Below are 16,620 nucleotides of genomic sequence, written 5' to 3'. Positions count from 1 at the left end.
AGAGGAAAAGGCCTTCATTGAACCTGTTATCGTCACTGTGTTTGTTCTGTGAGCATTCATTACTAGTTACAGAGAGACACAGATTGAGATTCCCAAAATGTCAGTCTTGTATAATTCAACATTGCATTTTACAACATTCAGTAATCAATTTAATTAGAATAATGAATGAAATGAGAAATAAAGATGCTACTAGCTCAAGCAGCAGACTATCCAAAAATTGCAGGACCTATGTAAATGCACATTTCTTTGACTGTATTCTTCTGAAGATAGGCCTTTGCTCCTGGAATATAAAGGTTTTTTAAACTTTCTTCATTTTTACAAGCTTTCCTTATTTCTCATTTCATTCATTTTCTATTTCTGCACTACAATGCTTCCAGCAAACTACAACACTCTTCCTTCAGTTTAATTAGTTTCATCATCATAGTGGTGTTCCTTTTCTTTTTAATTTACACGCTCAGATGAAGAACTCAAAGCACACTATGTCCAGCCAGAGAAGTATCAGCTGACCTGGTGGCCTGGAGAAGAAGCGGAGAAAGGCATCGGCACAGATTGTACTGACGGTAAATAAACATTGTCTTTTTTTTTTTCCTTTATTTCACATTAAGGTGTTTTCAGTGCTCTTTCTTTTCACGTTGTTTCATCATCATCATCATCATTATTATCATCATCACCACCACCACCACCACCAACACCACCGCCACCAACAGCACCACCACCACCACCACCACCACCACAACCACCACCACAACCACCACCACAACCACCACCACAACCACCACCACAACCACCACCACAACCACTATCATCATCATCATCATCATCGTTTAACGTCCGCCTTCCATGCTAGCATGGGTTGGACGATTTGACTGAGGACTGGCAAACCAGAAGGCTGCACCAGGCTCCATTCTGATCTGGCAGAGTTTCTACAGCTGGATGCCCTTCCTAATGCCAACCACTCCGAGAGTGTAATGGATGCTTTTACGTGCCACTGGCACGAGGGCCATTCAAGCAGAACTGGCAACAGCCACACTCAAAATGGTGTTTTTTATATGCCACCTATATGGGAGCCAGTCTAGCGGCACAGGCAATGACCTCACTCAAATGTTTTTTCACGTGCCACCAGCGCAAGTGCCAGTAAGGCAATGCTGATAACGATCACGCTCAAATGGTGCTATTTACCTGCCACTGACATGGAAACCAGACAGCTGCTCTGGCAATGATCACACTCGAAAAGTGCTCTTAGCGCTCCACTGGCACAGGTGCCAGTCATCAAATTTGGTTCAATCACAATTTTGATGATGATGATGGTGTGTTTGTGTGTGTGTGTGTGTGTGTGTGTGTATGTGTGTCTGTGTCAGTGTGTACATATATGTATTTATGTGTGTATTTAGATATGTGAGCATGTGTGTATCTATATATCGCAGGTGTGACAGCATGGTACGAATAGCATGGGGAAGATCTCTGTGGTAAGAAGCTTGCTTCCCAACGAAACGAATCTGGTTCAGTCTTACCACATAGCATCTTGGGCAAGTGTCTCCTCTATAGCTTCATGCTGACCAAAGCCTTGTGAGTGGATTTGGTAGACGGAAACTGAAAGAAGTCAATCGTAAATGTGCATGTGTGTGTGTGTGTGTGTGTGTGTATGCAAAATATAGGGAAAGGAAGATAGAGAGGAGGGAGAGAGAGAGAGAAAAAGAGAGAGAGAGAAGGGGAACTGAGACTTAAAGAAAGAGAAGAGACAAGGAATAACAACTAAATTTACCAAATCAAATCAACATATTCGCCAGGGAACAAATAGTTACGTTTATGCGAGTGTCTAGTCTTAATTAGAACGTGCATAATAACTACAAATGTTTTGAAAACAAAAAATAAAACATTGAAACAGCGTTTTTTCTATAATTTTAATGTCTTTCAACCACAGAAGAATTTGTGACTTTACACATATAACCAACCAGTCTGTATTTTAGACATCTTACTATAAAACATTTAACTAAATTACATACTCAAATGGGCAATTAACTTCTTCTTTATTTCGTCTGTTAATTAATAATTGGTAACATATGAAGTCCAATTAGTAATATGCGAAGGATGTTTTTTTTAATATCTATTTATTCATATTTCTTCCCTCACATTTATTCATAATTACATCCAACACAAAATACTCGTTACAGTATTGCAATTTCCTGTTTTGTATGTGATGTTATGTCTTTGTTATTTTCATTTGGTTAATATGACTGGCTCTTTAACATTAATCATCATCATCATCATCATCATCGTTTAACATCCGCTTTCTAACATGGGTTGGACGATTTGACTGAGGACTGGTGAACCGGATGGCTACACCAGGCTCCAATCTGATCTGGCAAAGTTTCTACAGCTGGATGCCCTTCCTAACGCCAACCACTCCAAGAGTGAAGTGGGTGCTTTTACGTGCCATCGGCACGAGGGCTAGTCACGCGGTACTGGCAACAGCCATGCTCAAAATGATGTTTTTTTACGTGCCACCTGCACAGGAGCCAGTCTAGCGGCACTGGCAATGACCTCGCTTGAATGATTTTCTAACGTACTACCAGCACAAGTGCCAGTAAGGCGATGCTGGTAACAATCACACTCAAATGGTGCAATTTACATGCCACTAGCATGGAAGCCAGACAGCTGCTCTGGCAATGATTGGACATTTATTAATTCAATCAATAGATATAATGATTAAAGTTTATTTATTCATATCAACGAAATCAGAAAATCATGCAACCCATGCCAGCATGGAAAGCGGACGTTAAACGAGGATGACGATGATGATGATGATGATATATATGATGAGCTTTTTTCAGTTTCTCTCGACCAAATCCACTCACAAGGCTTTGGTCAGAACAAATCCATTTTTCATCACCTGTGATCATTCTTGGAAAAATAGGTCAATTTTGTTGTGTTTGAGTAGAAAATCACAGACAGAAATGCAATCCATTAAACATTTTACCATTAAATTATGAGGTACCAAAATGTCATAGTGGTTTGCATATCCAAGTACTTTTAAATATCTTTTAACATTCACATGAGATATGCAGAGTATCTCTGCAATGTCACATTTGTCTGACCTGGATTTGATAATAATCAATGATTGTAGGCCTGCCAGAGCATTTACAGTTTCCCACTTAAAAATTTTCACTCACAGGTCTTGTGAACCACTTATGAAAAGTCTTCTCAGTTATGGCATCATGTCTATAAACTGCACGTACCTTTTTTTTTTTTGTTGTTTGCACAATGTTTTTCTTTCTTTCCTTTCCAGAAATTAAAGAGCACCAAATGACAAAAAGCAACTCATATCCCTCCATTTACACTTTAAATATAAAAACAGTAGAAATAAACTATCCACATAGTAATCATATAGAAAGACATGTTAAAATGTAACCATTCAAAAAATATGTCATTGCTTCTGTCTTGTGAAAAATGAATCACATGTTTAAACACCACCAACTGGAAAATCAGTATGAAGTTTTGTTCCAACCCTATACACACACATATGAAATATATATATCTATATCTACCCCGTCGGGTGATATGATATGCTTGAGAAGACCTGTTGAGTCAAATAAAACCAAAATCGTACCTGTAGCCAGTGCTCCCTGACTGGCTCCCATTCCGGTGGCATGTAAAAAGCACTATTTGTACGTGAATGATACCAGGACTGCCTGACTGACCCCTGTGCCGGTGATATATAAAAGGCACCATCCGAATGTGGCCAATACCAGTGGCCCCTGATTGGCTCCCATTCCAGTGGCATGTAAAAAGCACCATCCAAACGTGGTCGATGCCAGGTCCTCCTGACTGGCTCCTGTTCTGGTGGCATGTAAATAGCACCATCCGAACATGGCTAATGCCAGAACCTCCTGACTGGCTCCTGTGCCTGTAACACATAAAAAGCACTATCCAAACATGATCGATGCCAGGCCCATCTGACTGGCTCCTGTGCTGGTGGAACATAAAAAGCACCCACTACATTCTCGGAGTAGTTGGCATTAGGAAGGGCATCCAGCTGTAGAAACATTGCCAGATCAGATTGGAGCCTAGTGCAGCCGCTGGCTCTCCAGACCTCAGTCAAACCATCCAACCCATGCCAGCATGGAAAACGGACGTTAAACAATGATGATGATACATATACACAACACACACATACAAACACACACATATATATATATGAAATATATATATTTCTAATATATATATATATATATACATATATATATATACATATACATATATATATATATACATATATATATATATATATATATATATATATATATATATATATATATATATATATATATATATATATATATTTGCCAGTGCCCCTGAACTGGCTTGTGCGGGTGGCACATAAAAGACACCATTTCGAGCGTGGCCGTTGCCAGTATCGCCTGACTGGCCTTCGTGCAGGTGACACGTGAAAGCACCTACTACACTCTCTGAGTGGTTGGCGTTAGGAGGGGCATCCAGCTGTAGAAACTCTGCCAAATTTAGATTGGAGCCTGGTGTTGCCATCCGGTTTCACCAGTTCTCAGTCAAATCGTCCAACCCATGCTAGCATGGAAAGCGGACGTTAAACGATGATGATGATGATGATGATATAGCAAATGAAAGACAGAAGATGAAATATACGAGAATTTATATCGAATCACAACAATTGTTTTGACACATCTAGCTATATACTTAACGATCACTCTGAAAGTGACCGTGCTTTTCTAGTAAGCTACCAAGTGTAAACCATTCGTTTTATTATATATATATATGTGCATACCTCTGCATTATTGATAAACTATCTTTAAATATTGTCTTATTGTGTTAAGGCCATTTGTCGGCAAATTAGTTCAATAATGTGTACTGTTTACTTTGAGTATTGGTTCACAATATACACCTAATGTATGTATGTATATTAGTGTTTGTGCACATGTGTGTGCATGTGTGCTTGTGCATGAATATGTGTTCGTGCACACATGTATGTGTAAGTGTGAATTTGTGTTACCAATTAAATGTAGTTGTTTTGAATGTTATACTAACTAATCGTTTGGTTACTTTGCTTTGTTCTCTAAATTTCTATTATTCATGATTGACTTGACAGAAGACCATTTTGTACTGACCAATCTGCAATCAAACACCATTTATACAGTTGTGGTTGAAGCAAGATCGATGAAGAAGATTAGAAACGAGAATACAGGTTTGTTGTTTAAAATTGCTTATATTTAAATTGTTTACAAGCTAAAACAAGTCGGAAGTAATTGTCTACGCTGGCTGGCTGTTATCAGTCATTTGTAGATGTAACCTTTAAAATACGGCAGGAAACAAGATCCCCTTTCAATAATATGCACACACACAAACACATACACAGTCACAGACACACACACAGACACACACACACACACTCACAGACACATACACACACACATGCATGCATGCACACACACAAACACATACACAGTCACAGACACACACACACACACTCACAGACACACACACACGTGCATGCATGCACACACACACATGCATGCATGCACACACATACACAGTCACAGACACACACACAGACACACACACACACTCACAGACACACACACACACACTCACAGACACACACACACACACACTCACAGACACACACACAAACACATACACAGTCACAGACACACACACACACACACACACACACACACTCACAGACACACACACACACATGCATGCACACACACAAACACATACACAGTCACAGACACACACACAGACACACACACACACACTCACAGACACACACACACACACTCACAGACACACACACACATGCATGCATGCACACACATACACAGTCACAGACACACACACAGACACACACACACACACACACTCACAGACACACACACACACACACTCACAGACACACACACACACACACTCACAGACACACACACACATGCATGCATGCACACACACAAACACATACACAGTCACAGACACACACACACACACACACATTCACAGACACACACACACACACATGCATGCACACACACAAACACATACACAGTCACAGACACACACACAGACACACACACACACGCACAGACACACACACACACATGCATGCATGCACACACATACACAGACATAGTACCTGTTGTTGAGGTTAAATAGTTGAATTATTAATCTATGATTTAAATCTGCATTGCTCAAAGTTTTACAAACTTAAAAGCAAATCTGATCTTGCAGACGCTGTCAGTCTAAGTGGTGAGTCACCCATAATTTCTAAAGAAGTTGCTTATCATTGAATGATGTAAAAAGTTTGTAAAAAGTTTGTTCCCATTCATCAGTCGAAGTCATATGATGAAGTCAATAGTTCTAGATGACCACTTGATGTTGTATGAGCTGTTGAATGGGGAACACTCTGATGCAATGGATATGAGTTGTCTCCTCTTACTTTTATTAGAAATTGCAGTGGAATATCAGTAGAATTTCAGTAAAAATTATGAAACAATGCTATAAACTAATGGCTTCAAGTCTATAAGTACAAAACAATATGAAAATTTGATCTTTTTGTTAATGGATATAGTTGGTTGTTTCAATATGTACAATTTCTCAGAGAGACAAAAACAACAATTACATTCACTAGATGATTAAGGAAGAATCTTGCCTTGTATGGTTGGTCCAGGTTATGTTAAGCAGGTTATTTCTCTGGTCCTGAAATATTCCAATAAAACATCACTGGGAGTTTCCCTGTCTTTGGACCTAATTGAGTATACATGAACCTTACTTTGAGGTCATTAATTGTGAGTCTTCAGGATACCATTAGGTAGGGTGAATATTACCTGATAAACCACTGCCTTAAAAGCAAAATCCTTTCAGTAGACATGTGTATTGATTTCAACAGTTACATGTGGATATCAGGGTATAGTTTAAATTCTTTTGTGGCATTTATAGGATATACTATTGTCTTCACTCAAGAAATAAAACTGTAGTGTTTTTCATTAACAACCACAAGCTTTGTAGCTGAAAGTTTTATGCAGGCTTTGTAGTAGAGAGTTCTATCAATTTATAACATGACACCATCATTAACCAGAAGGTCATTCAGCTCTGCTGTATTCAAGAAAATTAATATTAATCTGAAAATAATAAAAAGAGGCTTTATAAAAAATTAGAAAAATCACTATTTCAATATGCTTTAATATGAAGTGATCACATCTCAAATATGAAAATGTGCCAAAAAGTGTTCAACTTGAAGGAGATATGTTAAAAGTGGATAAATTCAATGTAATTGATTTGTGCCTTGGATCTTCTACAGATGGAAGAGGGTGGTGTGGTGAGATATATGCCTGTAACATAACACAAAGTTCATTCTCACTTAAGATGATATCTTCAGATTCAATCAATCATTGAAGAGAGATCATTGACCTAAGTTAGTCAGCAACCGATACAGTAATCTGACAAAACTTCACTGCATGGTTATGTAGCAAGAAGTTTGCTCCTCGACCACATGGTTCCAAGTTCAGTTCTACTGCATGGCACCTTGGGCAAGTGTCTTATACTATAGCCTTGTTCTGACCAAAGCCTTGTGAGTGGATTTGGTAGAGAGAAACTGAAAGAAGCCCATCATATATATCATCATCATCACCGTCATCCTCGTTTAACATCCGTTTTCCATGCTGGCATGGGTTGGATGATTTGACTGAGGACTGGCAAACCAGATGGCTGCACCAGGCTTCATCCAATCTGATCTGGCAGAGTTTCTACAGCTGGATGCCCTTCCTAACGCCAACCACTCCGAGAGTGTAGTGGGTGCTTTTACGTGTCACCAGCATGAGGGCCAGTTAGGTGCTACTGGCAATGGCCACGCTCAAAATGGTGTTTTTTACATGCCACTTGCACAGGAGCCAGTCGAGTGACACTGGCAACGACCTCGCTCAAATATTTTTTCACGTGCCACCGGCACAAGTGCCAGTAAGGCAATGCTGGTAATGATCACACTCGAATGGTGCTTTTTATGTGCCATCGGCACAGAAGCCAGTTAGCCGCTCTGGCAATGATCACACTCGGATGGTGCTACATATATATAATAAAGAATAAATGGAGCAAAATGCATATAATAAGTTCCTTTAATTCCGACATATGTTTCGAAAATTATATGCACTCTATTCCAAAAGAATAAAAGATGTTATTATACATGTAATTTTCTCTTCAGGGAACCATTTTACAAATGCAAGACTTGTACCGAATGTGTATGTGTCTTTGTGTCTGGGTTTGTCCCCCACCACTTCTTGATTACAACCAGTGTTTCTTTGTTTACATTCCCATAACTTAATAGTTCAGCAAAAGAGACCAATGGATTAAAAATAAAGGTACTGGGCTCGATTCATTTGACTAAAACTTCTTTAAGATGGTGCCCCAACATGGCCACAGTCTAATGACTGAAACAAGTAAAAGATAAAAGATATAAGATCTTTATAAAATGGAACTAATTATCAAAGGAGTTGGCCAGGTTAGGGATCACCAATGAATTCAAGGATAGACTTCATGACTTCATACATGTCAAAATATCAGATATGTGTTAAGGTGGTGGGCTGACAGAATCATTAGCACATTGGGAAGAATGCTATGCAATATTTATGTTCTATATTTATGTTCTGAGTTCAAATTCTATCAAGGTTGACTTTGCCTTTCATCTTTTTGGGGTCAATAAAATAAGAACCAGTTGAGTGCTGGGATTGATGATATCGACTTATCCCTCCCCCAAATTTTTTGGCCATGTGCTAAAATTTGGAACCAGTATTAGATTTGAGTTAATTTATGCATAAAAGGTGCTGCTGCGCTGTTCTCCATTGAACAAACCATAAAAGATATATTCATGTATGCAGGTATGTGTGTATATGTGTAACAAGTTATGATAAACAGAAGTTTATATCATTTGTTCCCCATGTATGCTTCACCGTTGTGAATATTCACATTCTCTGCATTGGATGATCCAAATGCAACTGAATGCTGGACCACAACAGATCATCAGGGAAACACTTTATTGTATTATGTTACAAGGATCAAATGACTCATCTATCTATCTACATACATACATACATACATACATATATATATATATATATATATATATATATATATATATATCCTGTTGGGGCAAGTAAAATCGTAATTGAATCATACTCGATGACTGGCACCGTGCCAGTGGAGCACTAACAGCACTGTCGAGCATGTTCATTGCCAGAGCAGCTGTCTGGCTTCCGTGCCAGTGGCCTGTAAATAGTACCATCTGAGCCTAATTGTTACCAGCGTTGCCTTTGTTAACAGGTGTAGACAGGAACTTGACACAAACAGACAACTTGCATTTATATATGTATATATATATATATATATATATATATATATATATATATATATATATACATTATATACATACATATATGTATGTGTGTGTGTGTATATATATATATATATATATATATATATATATATATATATATATATATATATATATATATATGTATATGTATGTATGCATTTATATATATATAATAGGTTTCTAGACAGTTTCTATTGCTACATTCTACTCATAAGAAGGTATTGTTGAGTGTATATGATAGACATAAAGGACACTGTTGGATCATATCCAGAAACACATGGCTTTGAAACAAACTTACTAACCACACAGCTATATCTAACAGCTCATAGTGACTGTAGAAATATTTATTAGAATGCAACTGACCAACAAAAATATGATCAATACCATTAATTTCAACTAAGACAAACAAATTAACACCCACATAATGTTATATAATTAAACGATAATGGATAACGTTGTCTGCCTTGATCATAATAACCTTTAGATTTGTGTATTTCATTTCAGATAATGGTGAAGAAAGAATATTTATTTTGTCGACAAAATCAGAAAAGATTAAATTAAAAACAGCCAGTCCTCCAAACCCACCATCAAATATTGGAGTTGTGTCATCGACTTGTAACAGTGTCAAGTTGGCCTGGACCTCACCAAGAGAACATGGTGTGGAAATTACAGGTATCAGAGCATATGAGTATTTTGTTAGATTTAAGGGTGTGTGTCTCAGGGTGTGTATACACACATATATACACCCCTCACACATATATAGGCCCCCACACACACATACATTGCATACTGCATGCTAACATAAAATCCCCCACGACCTTATCCTTTACAGAACCAATGAACACAGCTATATATACCTACACCCCCAAAAATAATTATGAATTTGACACCACAGCACATATCACATCCCCTATCCCCACAGGAGCACCACAGTTAATAATGCCCACTTCCCCTACAAACACTTCAAGATAACTCTTACCGGCCTCTCAGCATACCCAACCAAGGGACATAACGTCTAACATAATCCCCTGGCCCCTTTTTCATTTCACCAACTTTTTTTACAGCAGCCACTGACCGGTTGCGTTAATCCACCTCTGACAATAGAGAGCAGGTGGCATATTCCCTTCCATATCAGTTACCTCTGATGAGTGTAAGGTTATATAATCAGCTTGTTATCTAACACTCAATTGCATCCTTTGCACAAAACCAATTGGTAATATCAGCTGTGATGGATATATAATACTATAATTTTGGAAAATATGTGTATGTATGTATGTGTGTGTGTACATATATATATATATATATATACACATATACACACACACTCACACACACACACACATATACATATGTATACACATACATGTATGTGTGTGCGTGTGTGTGTTTACATTTGCCCTTCTCTAAAAGTCGCTAAGTAAGAAGCAGTAATGATGTTGTCATTTCCCCTGCTGTCAGCAAAGCATCCAATGCTTTTGCAACTTTGAAAACCTGTGGAAAAAGTTACCTCTTACTTGAGAAAAAAAAAAAGCACGTAAGGATTAGTAACAGGAATGACATCCAGTTGCAAAAACAACATATTCATCTACCCCAGTGTTTCTCAACCATTTTTGGCCTGTGGGCCCTTTTGATTCCTATTTAACTCAGCGAGACCCCTACAGCCATTTGAAGTTTTAATAAAATCCCATTGTATTTCTATAGCTAAATATTATTAGGAATTGCATAAAAAGCATGTTAAAATATTTTGAATATTGTAGAAGTATAACTGATTTATTGCAAATAAATTTTAACAACAAAATCTTATATGGACCCCTAAGGGCCATATGGACCCAGGTTGAGAACCACTGATCTACCCCATGCGAGCATCGAAAAACATCCGGAAAAAAACGAACAAATTGTAATATGTAGAGAACACATAGAGAATAAGGAGGGGAGTTAAGTACATTTATGCAGACATAATATATCAGAAATTGCCATTAGAGATTATGTTTAGAGGATTAGAGAAATAATATTTAAAACATGCACAAGTCCCACTATATATATATACGTAAGTATATACATATATAAATCTCTTTTTTTTTTATATTATCCAGGGTTATACTTAGAGCTGACACCGATAACCAATAATGCAGATAATGTTACTGAATCAGAACTCCAGACTCTGCAACTCAGACCTGATTCCAAAGAAGTAGTCTTTGAAAATCTTTCTGAAAAGAGTGAATACCTTTTCCGTATCTTTGCTTTAAATGATGAATATTTTGACTTGCTTCCCAAGAATCACCGTCTGAAGAAACTACGGTATATTCCAGAAGGCACAAGTATGAACTTAATAGAATCCATGTGGCTGCCATATTCTAGCTTTGTCTTCAGAACTTCTGGGACAGATCCTGCAACGAATCTGACAGTGTCACACTGTGCAACTACATCAATAACAGTTAAATGGACAAATGCTGTTGTTCATGGAACAAACCAAATTCAAAGAATTGTTGTTAGGTGGGTTGGCGTTGAAGAAAAGGCTAGTAATAACAAAGAATTGTCGATTAGTCAGCTTGCAAAACTTCCAAAAGATGCTAATTTCTTTGAAATCAAAGATTTGGCACCAGGTTATCAGTATTGTATTACTGTAGAAACCATTGTTAATCTGAAAACTTCCTTAGATGCCGATAATTGTGACAACAAATGGAGAACTGTTTGTGTTTGTTCTCAACCGCTGGTGGCTTCAACACAGATATCCATTCCAACACCAAAGGTAAGACATAGTTAAAATTATAATTTGTTATTAGTTAAAGGCAAAATGTTGATATTCTCTCTTTTTACTTGTTTCAAGTCTCTGTCATTAGATTGAGGCCATGCTGGGGCACCACCTTGTAAACATTATTATCTGTATACATTATTGTATGAAGATGCTTGGCTTAGTGGTTATAGTATTTGTGTCACGGTCATACAGATAGTGAATATGGAATATGAGTGAAATTATGCCTTCATATTAATTTGCTCTTTTTATATCATGGTATCTGGTTTGTTTATTTTAGATCTATGTCTCAAGTTATAAAGGTCCCATTGTGAATCTTTTCTGGGAAACACCAAGAATGACATCAATTGTTGGAAAAGATAAAAATGGCAAAGAATTATATCAAAAATGTTATTTACTTGGTTATCAACTTATCATCAATGATTCACTTCATGCAACTTTGAGACCTGAAGATAAACAATGTACTTTACAAAAATGCAAACCTGGTAAAAACTATTCTGTAATTCTAGTTGTAATGTCCAGCTACCAAAACAATAATAAAGTGAAAAAATGGAAGGTAAGTTGAAATGAGTTTAGTTTATTTCATTTTTTTTATTTATTCTTTGCTATTTTGTATGTTTCTTCACAATTATTATTTACTTTATTCTAAGAAGGCTGTGTTTTTTGTTTTGTTTTGTTTTTTGAGTACAATTACTTATGGAGTGCTGTTCGGTTATGGTGATGAGGGAAAAAAGTAGTGAATAATGTTCAGATGAACTATTTTCAACTGTTTACACTGTACTATTTGCACTGGCTGGACCATATGTTTCACATATCTGCCAATGAATGTTTCTGGTGGGGTCTGTATTCTGAGGCATCCTCTGATTTGAAAACAAGTAATGAACTAAAAATGATGAATAACAACCAACAAAGTGTTTAAACATTGATAATGATGGTGATGATGATGGCGGTAATGATGATGATGATGATGATTACTCGATTATATTGACCCCAGTGTCTGACTGGTACTTTATTTTACCAATCCTAAAAGGACAGAAAGCAAAGTTGATTTTGGCAGGGTTTGAACTCGTAACATGGAGAGCCAGAAGAAATACTGCATGACATTTATTGCAATGGTCTTACAATTAAAGAATGGATCCAATTAACTTTAAACTAATTGGACATTAATGTCTTTACAAACCATTATTTATTTACGAAGTTATTTTTGAATTGACAGTGCCACCCAAAGAATCCACCAAATAAATGTTGGCCACTTATAACGTCTCAGAATAATGGTGTTGACTACACTGCTTCAGAACCTCTTAACATCAAGCTACCATCAAAGTCAAAAGGTTTGTGTTTATTTTCAGAACTACTTACATTCAATCATTCCATTATTGATTTTGTTTTATTCTAAAGTAACTTCAACTATGTCAACAGCAACAGCAGCAGCAGCAGTAGCAGCACAGTTATTTGTTTGTTTGATTTTTTTTTTTTTTTTTGACAACTCAAAAAATAAATTATCTTTTATTCTTTATCTTTTGCTTACTTCAGTCAGTGGATTGTGGCCCTGCTGGGGCACTTTCATGAAGGGTTTTAGTGAAACAAATAAATCTCAGTACTTTTTGCTGTTGATGTTGTTGTTGTTGTTAAAGTCAGTTACTTATTCTATCAGTTTATTTTGCTGAACTGCTAATTTATGGGGACATAAACAAACTAAGTAGTCAAGTGGTGACTGGTAACAAAAGCAAAGATACACATAAATACATATATATATATCATCATCATCATCATTGTTTAACGTCCACTTTCCATGCTAGCATGGGTTGGATGATTTGACTGAGGACTGGCAAGCCAGAAGGCTGCACCAGGCTCCAATCTGATCTGGCAAGGTTTCTACAGCTGGATGCCCTTCCTAACACCAATCACTCCAAGAGCGTAGTGGGTGCTTTAACGTGCCACCGGTACGAGGGCCAGTCACAGGGTACTGGCAATGACCATACTCAAAAAGGTGTTTTTTACGTGTCACCTGCACAGGACCCAGTCCAGCGGCACTGGCAATAAACTCGCTCGAATGATTTTCTAACGTGCCACCAGCACAAGTGCTAGAAGGTGACGCTGTATACATATGTATATATATACTGGCACTCCATCAGTCATGACAACGAGGGTTCCAGTTGATTTGATCAACAGAACAGCCTGTTCATGAAATTAACGTGCAAGTGGCTGAGTACTCCACAGATTATATAGTTCACTGGGAAATTCAGCGTGACACAGAATGTGACAAGGCTGGCCCTTTTTGAAGTACAGGTACCACACATTTTTGCCATTTGAGTGGACTGGAGCAACGTGAAATAAAGTGTCTTGTTCAAAGACACAGTGTGTCACCAGGAATTGAACTCATGACCTTACAATCGTGAGCTGAATGTGTGTGTTTGCATATATGATGGGCTTCCACACAGTTTCTTATTTCCTTTTTTATTTCTTTATTGACCACAAGGGGCTAAACATAGAGGGGACAAACAAGGACAGACAAAGGGATTAAAGTCGATTACATCGACCCCAGTGCATAACTGGTACTTAATTTATCGATCCCAAAAGGATGAAAGGCAAAGTTGACCTTGGCGGAATTTGAACTCAGAACGTAACAGCAGACGAAACACCGCTAAGCATTTCAACCGGTGTGCTAACATTTCTGCCAACTCACCGCCTTTTCTGTCGGCTTCAACACAGTTTCTGTCTACCAAATTCACTCACAAGATATTGGTCAGCCCAGGGCTATAGCAAATGACAATTACCTAAGATGCTGCATTGTAAGACTGAACCTGGAACCAGATGGTTACAAAACGAGCCTTCTAACCACACAGCCATGACTGTCTCTAAGCAGATTTATAAAACAGTTTGTTTTGCTTTTTTTATAATCACATTACTCTTCTAGGTTATGCACCTCACAACATAATCAAATTTTCATTGAACATCTCTGTCTCTCAGTTCAAAATATCTGCCATACATCAACACTTTAAATAATACCATAAGTATTTGTTTCACTTCAAATATTTATATAGACAACCTATAAAATTACATTTACAATCGATTGCTTTAAAAGCATCCATATGACCATTTTTAAAGACATTAACTATGAATTTTGTTTAGCAACAAAAGTAATAAATGCATTTTAAATGTGATCATAATAACTCTTGGTATAATAATATTTCACTTTAGCAACATTTACAAGAAATTTACATAATATGTAAATCTCAACCATGTACAAATGTTATTTTCTTTCGTAATATATTTTTCCTCTATTATCTCCATGGCAATTTCCATTGAGCTGTATATAAAAAAAAAATCACTTTTAAAATAAAAGATTTAAAGTTTTTAAAATATTGTATATTTATAGACACAGGCATGTCTGCATGGTTAAGAAGCTCGCTTTGTAACCATGTTGTTTTGGGGTCAACCCCACTGTGTGGCACCTTGGGCAAGTGTCTTCTACTCTAGGTTTAGGCCAAACCAATGCTTCATTAGTGAATTTAGTTGACAGAAACTGTGCAGAAGCGGCGAGCTGGCAGAAATGCTAGCACGTCGGGCGAAATGCTTAGTGGTATTTCGTCTGCCGTTACGTTCTGAGTTCAAATTCCGCCAAGGTCGACTTTTCCTTTCATCCTTTCGGGGTCAATAAATTAAGTACCAGTTGTGCACTGGGGTCGATGTAATTGACTTAATCCTTTTGTCTGTCCTTGTTTGTCCCCTCTATGTACAGCCCCTTGTGGGCAATAAAGAAATAAGAAACTGTGCAGAAGCCCATTGTCATCCTCATCATCATCATCATTTAACGTCCATGCTGGCATGGGTTGGACAGTTTGAATGAGCTGGCACGCTGTAAGGCTGCACTTGACTCCAGTTTGATATGGTATGGTTTCTACAGCTGGATGCCCTTCTTAATGCCAACCAATCCAAGAGTCTAATGGATGCTTTTTATATGCCACCAGCACAGGTGCCATTTGCATGACACTAGGGTGTGTTTACGTGACACTGATATCTGTCATGACTGCGATTTTGCTCAGCTTGATGGGTCTTCTTCTCAAGCATGACATAATGCCAAAGGTCTTAGTCATTGCTTCTGTGAGGCCCAACGCTTAAAAGGAATTCAGCCACTTTGCCTCCACAAGGCCCAACGCTTGTGTGTGTGTATATATATATATATATATATATATATATATATATATATATATATATATATATATATATATACATATATATATATATTATATATATATATATATATATATATATATATATATATATATATATATATATATATATATATATATATATATATATATATATATATATATATATATATATATACATACATACATACATACATACATACATATATATATATATATATATATATATATATATATATATATATATAGGTGGTTGTGTGGTAAGAAGTTTGCATCCCAAGCACATGCTTCTGGGTTCAGTCCCA

General features: G+C 37.1%; 1 protein-coding gene across 3 annotated transcripts in view; it reads left to right on the top strand.

Moving 5' to 3' along the window:
* Window positions 1-16,620, top strand: part of LOC106882604 (uncharacterized) — a 169,185-nt gene that overhangs the window by 116,634 nt on the left and 35,931 nt on the right. For all 3 annotated transcript variants that reach the window (XM_089350389.1, XM_089350390.1, XM_089350388.1), the window contains 6 exons: window positions 459-560; window positions 5,120-5,215; window positions 9,896-10,063; window positions 11,485-12,140; window positions 12,424-12,699; window positions 13,360-13,474. In XM_089350389.1, coding sequence (XP_089206515.1) covers window positions 459-560; window positions 5,120-5,215; window positions 9,896-10,063; window positions 11,485-12,140; window positions 12,424-12,699; window positions 13,360-13,474 — 1,413 coding nt within the window. The remainder of the gene's footprint in view (window positions 1-458; window positions 561-5,119; window positions 5,216-9,895; window positions 10,064-11,484; window positions 12,141-12,423; window positions 12,700-13,359; window positions 13,475-16,620) is intronic.

This window comes from Octopus bimaculoides, chromosome 4 (assembly GCF_046866305.1).
Source record: "Octopus bimaculoides isolate indiv1 chromosome 4, ASM4686630v1, whole genome shotgun sequence".
NCBI classification, from domain to species: Eukaryota; Metazoa; Mollusca; class Cephalopoda; order Octopoda; family Octopodidae; genus Octopus; species Octopus bimaculoides.
Note: the sequence above shows the minus strand (reverse complement) of the source record. Positions and strands in the feature narration are given on the sequence as shown.